Source organism: Watersipora subatra, chromosome 3 (assembly GCF_963576615.1).
Source record: "Watersipora subatra chromosome 3, tzWatSuba1.1, whole genome shotgun sequence".
Classification (NCBI taxonomy): Eukaryota; Metazoa; Bryozoa; class Gymnolaemata; order Cheilostomatida; family Watersiporidae; genus Watersipora; species Watersipora subatra.
The window spans coordinates 47,365,569-47,375,136 of NC_088710.1; the positions used below are offsets into that span (position 1 = coordinate 47,365,569).

Here is a 9,568-nt window from a genome sequence, read left to right on the forward strand (position 1 = left end):
CTTGCTAAACGAGTGAACATGATTGTAATGAATAATTACAGAAGTTTCCACTGTCAGGTAAGTCAGCCATAAAAACTTTTTTCAAGTGAGAAGATTATAGTTATCTCAAAGCTTTGTAAACAAAGTTGTTCAGTGGCTTGCTATTGGTTCAGTTTTACCAATTCTGTTATCAATATGTCACTCATCACGGCCTGCCATTGCTCTGTTTGATATTACCGGTATGTAATGTACCCTTCAACAACAGCTCTTTTGGTGTTACAAAAAAGTTTATTTAACAAAAATTATTAGAAACCTACTATGATCATCGGGAATGTTTTTAAAAACTCAAACCCTCTAAACAAGTCACGCTTAATCACAGTGCAAGAAATCTGTGCTATAAGCAAAGACATAATGGTGTAGCAAAAATCTGTAAGTTGAAATTTAAAAAAATCATTTGTTTTTCACGAAAGCTAAACTCACTTTCTTAATTAGCGAACAAAATTTGAAACTTCTTATAAAGATAAAAAACATCAACACATAGCGAACAATCCATTTCATAAGCTTTAAAGTTGTTTCCTCCTGAGCCCATAGAAGTATATACTAGTGAATTACGAGCTGGTCAAGAAGTCTCTCATGTGTTCGTTGACTTGCTCAGGCACATCTTGCTGCACCCAATGACTCACTCCTTCCAAGAAAATAAGCTGACAACTCTCGGCACACCTGGTTGAGTCAACAGCGAGCTGTCTGGTTAAAAACAGATCCTCTGTTCCCCATAAAATTAGCATTGGTGGAGTTATCTTGCCTTGGCTAGCTTTGGGTTTGTAGGTCAAGTTTGCTCGAATGTAATTGTGACTAGCTACACGCGACTCTAAAAGCATTGATATTGATGCTACACATGATGATTGGCTCATTGATTTGGGAAATAGTGAAACACAATAAAAGTAATAGAGAATAATAGTGAACAATAGATAATTGACAATACCTTCAAACAAGGTCATATAAAGGTCATATCTGCTTTGTGTCTAAAGACCATTGTATATTGGAACAGATGTTCTATGAGAAGACAATATGATTTGTTCAATACGTTCCACACACAAAGCCTATGATTCCTATAGAAATACTGCAGGTATTTATACGATTCCTATATAAATACACACAACACTAAAATAAATACTGCAGGTAATGACACCCAACATTCAAATAAATACATTATATAAAACTAAATTTGAAAACTGAATTAATTAAACTGAGAGAATATATCATAACCCGCAAGTTAAGAGAACATATCATACCCCATGTGTTAAGAGAACATATCATACCCCATGTGTTAAGAGAACATGTCATATCCCATGTGTTAAGAGAACATGTCATACCCCATGTGTTAAGAGAACATGTCATACCCCATGTGTTAAGAGAACATATCATACCCCATGTGTTAAGAGAACATGTCATACCCCATGTGTTAAGAGAACATGTCATACCCCATGTGTTAAGAGAGCATGTCATACCCCATGTGTTAAGAGAACATATCATACCCCATGTGTTAAGAGAACATATCATACTTCATGTGTTAAGAGAATATATCATACCCCATGTGCTAAGAGAACATATCATACCCCATGTGTTAAGAGAATATTTGAACACATCAAGGTCATCTTTCGTCAGCTTATTTTTGTTTTTCACTCCTCCTTTTTTTCCCCGCAACGTAGCGGCCAACATTGCAAAATCATTGGCTCTCATAATCACCTCAGGAAGATATGGCAGCAAAAAGTAGAACATATACCTGTTGAACAGAAATGATGTAACCGATGTTTCCTGTCTTATGCGGGATGTCTCATATAAACATCAATAGAGTACTATCCACAGACATGTGTTCGCTGGAAGACGATGTTGATAGGTTGAACACAAACACGGATTGTACGACGATATTAAGTTGAATTTCTCAGAATGGAGCCAACAAAGTTAAATGACTTGTAGATATACATGTAGCTAATAACGTTTTAATAAATACAAAATTCAAATGACAAGAACTTTGGGTGCTAAATATGCACCCAAACCTTATATATAAGGTTGGGTGCATGGGTTCTGTCAGTTTTTATCTTTAGGGACCTTTAGTGTTGCATTGCTAGATTCTTTTAGTTGTTCATTTAATATATTTAGTAGACATCCATGGTGACTCATCAAAACATGGTTGCATGAATAGAAATAATACCAACACTATACCTTTTCACCAGTAGGCCTACCCTGGCCATCCGGTGAGCTGCAACAAATTTCCAGGTGTGCCAATAAAGCGCGTAGAATAACTATATCCGCAATAACTATATCCGCAATAACTCTAAGATTGCGGAAGATGATTAAATGGTCAGATGGTAGCGGTTACTCTGGCAAAGTTGAGTGTCGCGGGTTTGACTCCCGTTAAACCCAATTCTTTTCCCAAACACAAGTCATAGTTTGACCTCTTATTATAGTGAAGACTAGTACCCTAGCAGTCTCGTGCAACGTGAGAGATCGCCAAGGGTAATAAGCATGAGCATAATTATTCGATGCATTTTTCCTAACGCTGTAAGCGTGACTTCAGACTGACAGATAAGGCTCTTATTATAGTAAAGATTGCTTAGCCATCTACAAATTTTATGAAGTGAAAGATTCTAGGCAAGTAAATGTCTAGTATTTGGTCCTAGCTTTATAACATCAATAACTAGGATTAGTTGAGGACCAGATGATTGCAACCTGCCAATCTTGATTAAAGTAAACCTTGTTAGCTTTTTACTGTATCAGAATCGAGTAGCCAATGAGACTAGAACATTAAGAATTGGTGAAGCTCTGCAAATTCACTCAGTCAGTGTTTTGACTAGCTGAAAATATCTAACACTTTATCGTTACGCATGTTCAGCAGGCCTGATGATATGTTGTGCTTTTAACATCAACACAGAAATCAACCATTCACAACACAATCATCAACACAACTCTGATCGAATGATAGAAAAAAACTCACCAAGAAGCAAGAAGTTGTTTAAGGCTGCTAGTGAAATGCTTCCTCTGGACAGATGGATGGGGACAATTTAAGATAATAATCTTCTCACACATATCAGGGTACCGAGCAGCAAACAACCAAGTGATGGCGCCTCCCCAGTCGTGGCCCATGACTGTCGCTTTTTCATAACCTGAAAAAACATGCATGCATGCTTTTAGACTTCAACCATATACAATTGATATAAAGACTGCAGCGGTTGCTTCAGAGTAAATAATGCCTTAAGATGGGGGCTAGTACAATAACACGTAGTGTGAGCCACCATATTTACAGTATGTAAAACCATTAAATCTTATAATCTATTTTTTTCCTTTTGCAACACCCGATAGACTTATTTTTAAATGCTGCAAGCGACTTCTAAGCGAGGTACAACAGGAAGTACTAATAGCTTTAGTTCAACACTTTAGTCTTAATTCTTTCATTGACATACAAAAGAAACTTTGGTATAATCAATAATCAGAACTCTGCGTCTGGTTTGAAGCACAAAAAACCACTTTTGTGAACTGGTTGGCTTCTGAACATTCATCAAGCTATCACAATGTTTGATTGCTCAAGTCTTGTGACATAACATTTTTGTGAACTGGTTAGCTTCTGAACATTCATCAAGCTATCACAATGTTTGATTGCTCAAGTCTTGTGACATAACATTTTTGTGAACTGGTTGGCTTCTGAACATTCATCAAGCTATCACAATGTTTGATTGCTCAAGTCTTGTGACATAACATTTTTGTGAACTGGTTGGCTTCTGAACATTCATCAAGCTATCACAATGTTTGATTGCTCAAGTCTTGTGACATAACATTTTTGTGAACTGGTTGGCTTCTGAACATTCATCAAGCTATCACAATGTTTGATTGCTCAAGTCTTGTGACATAACATTTTTGTGAACTGGTTAGCTTCTGAACATTCATCAAGCTATCACAATGTTTGATTGCTCAAGTCTTGTGACATAACATTTTTGTGAACTGGTTGGCTTCTGAACATTCATCAAGCTATCACAATGTTTGATTGCTCAAGTCTTGTGACATAACATTTTTGTGAACTGTTAAAAAGCTTAAAAACGTATACAAGATTTCATCATTTACCAATAAACTTGCTTGAATTTAGTCACAGATATTTTTATGGAACAAATAAGGACCCTGGATACCGATGCTTGCATTTTATGGTTACAACCACAAGTTCGGGAGTTTAAAAAAATTAAAACTAGGAAATTTATTGCTGTTTTACGTAATCAATATAAAATAAGATGTTCGTTTAACCCTCTGTAAACAAGGCTAACTATCAAGCAAACAGTGAAAAAATTTGCTAGCTAAAAACAACTTCAGAGATAAACTTTAATAGCTAAAAATATATATCTCGCAAAATAAGCGCGGTGTGAACTTGCCCAAGGCATGAATAACTGCGGAGGTATCCTCCACGAGATAGTCAAGGGCATAACTCTCTAGTCTCTGAGGCTTGTCACTGTCACCATAGCCTCGCATATCCAGAGCCACCACCCTGTTTAATATGGAAATAGATGGGCAAATTAACTGAGTATGTCGTCAATCGAGATTTCTAAATATTTAAAGGTCTCGTCGGGCCATGTTCAGCTGAAACAATCTGTTAACACGATGTTGTTAAACCATGTATCAATCTGTTAACACCATGTTGTTAAGCAGTCTTGTATGTAGAATCACTAATTTTCAGAACATTTGAAACATCAGTTCTCTCGTGACGAAAATGTACTCGTATATTTGGCTTGAAAACAACCATGATCTCAGTCATTTGAGGATGTATATGAACAATTGCACATCATTGCTTATAAATTGCACCTTCGAGTTTTTTAAGGCTTCAACTGATTATGATCTATTTCCGCAATATAGATGTTTTGCTAGCAATGTGCGCCAAACATTTCAGCACTACATTCCTGCAATTATCGACTACGTTTAGTGCAACTAAAGTGAGAATTGACCTTGAATGACACACTCTGCTAAAACATTTTTTTACATTCAACGTCTAAAAAAAAATTTTTGAAAGTGTACTATAAGCGATGATAAAAGGAGATGCGAGTGAAGGTGGTCCTTTATCTATACATTTAGCTTTATTCAATAGAATAACCGAGAAATTCAGCTTTCAGTTTTGCGAAGCCTTTTATTGTTTATGTAAGATGCAAACGCCGTCAATAATATTGTTTAAGTGCCCTAAACACTAACACACTATTCTTTGTATATGACATCAAATGACTAGTTTAGACTGTAGTTGTTTTGGGCTGTGACCTAATATGCAAGTATATTTTAGCCAGTTACAAGAAAAATTATGCTTTAAATGACCTTGGTGATTTGGTAATTCTACGAAAAAAGCTGTTTTTCAACATGGTATTACCAAATAGCTTCAGAACAGGCCCAATAGGATCTTTAAGAAAATAAATTTAAAAAAAATGATAAACTGTTAACTACTAAATGCAGTTTAAAAGCTTAGTCTGCGGAGAAAGCAGCCTGACTTGGAAAACAGATGCACTTGAACTACGACTTTTTGGTAACACAACTCACCTAAACATGATCACCAATAGCTAACTTCTTATAGTTAATAATATGATGTTAACATGGTATACGCTATAGGTAAGCTAACAAATCAGCTCTACTCAAATCATTGAATAACAAATATAGCATCCTGACTAGCCTTGGTACTACATTCAATAGAGATACCAATGGTCTCATAATACCCTGACTAGCCTTGGGACTACATTCAATAGAGATACCAATGGTCCTGCAATACCCTAACTAGCCTTGGAACTACATTCAATAGAGATACCAATGGTCTCATAATACCCTGACTAGCCTTGGGGCTACATTCAATAGAGATGCCAATGGTCCCATAATATCCTTACTAGCCTTGGTACTACATTCAATAGAGATACCAATGGTCTCATAATACCCTGACTAGCCTTGGGACTACATTCAATAGAGATACCAATGGTCCTGTAATACCCTAACTAGCCTTGGAACTACATTCAATAGAGATACCAATGGTCTCATAATACCCTGACTAGCCTTGGGGCTACATTCAATAGAGATGCCAATGGTCCCATAATATCCTTACCAGCCTTGGGACTACATTCAATAAAGATACCAATGGTCTCATAATACCCTGACTAGCCTTGGGACTACATTCAATCGAGGTACCAATAGTCATCATAGAATTCTTTGAGCTGGTATCGCCATGAATACCACGATTCTGGAAAACCGTGTTGGAGAAGCATTAGTGGTTTCCCTTTCGTTCCATTGCAAACATACTTCAGTTTCAGTTTCTGCAAGCAGAAGAACAAAAAGATGTCTGAGCAAAGTCTAACATTAGTTGAAGAATCTGCTTGCTACTGTTACCTTTTTATTTTTTCACAAAATGTAATACTAAACTTAAATATAATCAATTACTTGTGTGTTTACAGGGTGCCAAAAAGGAAAGCTTATGTTATGGTTATAACATAGCACAGTCAAACATGAAGGCGTGCTAAGAGGCGATAAGTCAATCTTGTAGATGACTTTTCTTACTTTGAACTGTCAATCTATTACCTCTTAGAGTAATGTGATTATACAATTTATATAAGTATAGAAGCAGTCAGAGCTTACTTCACTCAATAAGCTGACATTTCAATCTCATATCAGGTTGTTCAGCAGCAACTTTTAAAAATATAATTATGTTCAATGGTAAATGTTTTGCTTTCAACAGAATCAGACTGATGTAGACCCGTATTCCCTGAGGCGGCCGGCCCGTCCCAACTTTTTCGTGATTCTCAGCAGCTGAATACTAAGAATTGCAGTCTAAGCTCATTCACTTGGAATTTCCAGCAACTAATTTACTAGCAACGAGCGTTCTATAATGGCTCCGTGGTGATCTCGCCAAATGAGTGATCTTGTGAGACTTTGTTAAGACTTGGAAACTGAACTTTATTGTTTATAGTGGGGGGTGTGAAGAAGACTCCCAAACTTGCCTTTTCTTTATGATAGCATAAATGAAATAAAACATCGATGAAGAGCATTATGGGGCAGGCTCATCTAAATAACCTTCTAATATTACACATATATAAAGATGTTGAAATAAATACAGAATCAGTTGTAAAGGATTTTTGCCATGAACACATTGACAGAACAAGAGCCATTGCAATAAAAAAGTAATAGCACTTGTTCTGTCAATGTCCCTTACAGAAATCTGAAGTGTCATGAGTTTTATATCACAATTTTATTATCGTCCGTTGAATAGAGATAAAGTTTTGCCTTCCATGAACCATAAACAATATAATTATGTAGATTTTGATGCTTACAATTGATTGCATTTATGCATACTTTGAAGGTTGTTGATGCTGAAAAGGCCAAGAGCTTCAGGGTGCTGCCTCGAACCTCGTTGGGGGCTTACACCTCCCAAACCTCCAGGTGTTTATAACTAGTCGCCTAACATTTGCCGCCCCAACTTGCAACCAAGGAATACAGGCCTGGACTGATGTAACCTACTAACTGATTTGCGAATCATTCAACTACTAAATACAATTGAGAAATTCTAAAAATGGCCAAGTGGGTGGCAAACTGAAAGGGTCTCAATTAATAACTGTTGCCAAAAATTGAATGAAAGGATATCAGCTTAAAAAGTCTTAAACTAACAGTCCAAAGTTGAAAAGCAAGTATCTCATATTTCATAAATACCACATGGTATCCACAACTGTGAGCCAAGCTCAGAATGAGTCACAACGTGCTGTTACGATTGAACATTTATAGGACTATTCTCTCTACCTCTTTGGCATTGTTGTATAGAAGTACTATCAAAAGCAGAGAGCGCAATGGAGAAATGACTAAACACCAGAGACATACGCAATATTACAATGAACACGACACTTAATACATTAGAAGACGATCAATAGAGACAGTCATCATATACTCATCTACAAGCAGCTTACAAACCTCCTGTGGAAGTAGCCCATGAGGAAAGGGACATCAATTGACATGTCAAGAAACCATTAAAAGATATCAGACCTGTACCAGACACAACCAAAACAATTGGAGTTAGTCATCATTTCCAACCACTATACTCTCATGACAAACTGAAGACAAGTTCACTCAATTACTAACCTTCTGCAACATAAAGAACCAAACCTGAGCACCTAAACGCTTCCTCACAGGCTAATAGAAGCATCTATAAAAAAAGAACAGCTCCAACGACTCAGTCTCTTTCTATCTATCAGTCGACCTATCGGTCTTTCGCAAGAACCTTCTGAGGCTCCTTCTGCCTGCGGAGGCGTGCTCCTCTGCCTCTGGAGCCTCCCTCTTCCTTCTGAAGCCTCCCTCTTTTTTCCCTGTGCCTTTAGAGCCGCTGCCTCTTTCCTCTACCTATGGAGCCTCCTGCTCCATCAACAGTTTATCCACTTCTACTTCCCTATCTCAACTACCGAGCCTTTACATATAAGGACTGCCATGACTCTCATCTGACTGTAAAACTCGCAGTCGTACGAGATCGAGCAAGCAAACATGGACGACCGTTGAGTGAGGGTGTAACTTTTATTGGCTATTTTAACCTTTCGTCATTAATATTAAATTGTTTAAAATTCTGTTAGTTGTGTATTTTAATTGTTGGACTTATAAAATAAAGAATTAGCTTTTGCTGGTAAATATCAGTATTGCTTACAATAGTTTAACATCTTATAATAATAATCAAATTAGTTCCCCTATGACAAAGCAAAAGTACGCAAACTGAACATAATCAAAATAGAATAAAATGACAAAGCAAATTCAGCACTAATGTTGTGTATGGATTAGGATTAGTTATGCATAACATAATTTAATCACATTCACCCATAACAGCATAAACTTGACAGACAAATGTAAAAAAAAAGTTTTTAAAAGCCTTGATTACTTTTATAACGTTCTCAACGACTTGCACATGCCATTTAACTCTAGCAGCTAATTGATCGACAACAAAAATAAATGTTACGATAGTTGAGATTTGTTTTTGTTTTAATTGAAATTTGGCCTAATAAGGTTTGGCTCAATTGAGCCTTTATACTGGCAACTCATGAAACATTTTGCATGCATTTAACACACATACTTTTTGCATTCAAAAATAATATCTACATTGTACTACGAAAAGAAATATACCAAAATAAGATGTGTTCGAGTACGAATCAGAAACAGTAAAATAATATGTAATAAGACTGCCATATACAAAGTGTAAATAATATTCACAAACGTTGTTAACAAGATAACAGTATTGTTTTGAAAAACACCATCAGTTACTTTCATATCACTCAGCATTGTTTTATTAGTTCTTACCCCGCAATCTACTGTGTCGATTGTGACTGACTGGTGAAGGCCTAATTGAGAGTCCACCGCGCATGTTGGTAGACAGTCATAATTTTTTGCAAAAATAAATTTCTTTGGAGAAGAGAGAAATCGTAAAAGGGCACCAATAGCTATTACAGTTCCCCAAAACCATGTTAAGATCAGAAAAAATGCCCTAATGTATATGGGATGTTTTTGCAACGCCATATTTTGTCATACTCACGCCCACTTAGCAATGTTCCTGATCATAGAAGTT

The 9,568-nt window shown here is 36.5% G+C and overlaps 1 protein-coding gene across 2 annotated transcripts; it reads right to left on the reverse strand.

Moving 5' to 3' along the window:
* Positions 1-247: 247 nt before the first annotated feature.
* LOC137391015 (epoxide hydrolase 1-like) lies at positions 248-9,536 on the reverse strand. 2 transcript variants are annotated; one of them, XM_068077349.1, is made up of 6 exons: positions 9,304-9,536; positions 6,217-6,296; positions 4,395-4,507; positions 2,975-3,143; positions 1,596-1,762; positions 248-847 (listed from the first exon to the last, which is right to left on the reverse strand). In XM_068077349.1, exons 1-6 carry the CDS (start codon positions 9,517-9,519, stop codon positions 588-590), a joined length of 1,005 nt encoding a protein of 334 aa, XP_067933450.1. In that variant the 5' UTR covers positions 9,520-9,536; the 3' UTR covers positions 248-587. The 2 variants fall into 2 exon arrangements, with proteins under 2 accessions (XP_067933450.1, XP_067933449.1); XM_068077348.1 differs by having other exon boundaries at positions 6,172-6,296.
* Between the last annotated feature and the right edge of the window lie 32 nt (positions 9,537-9,568).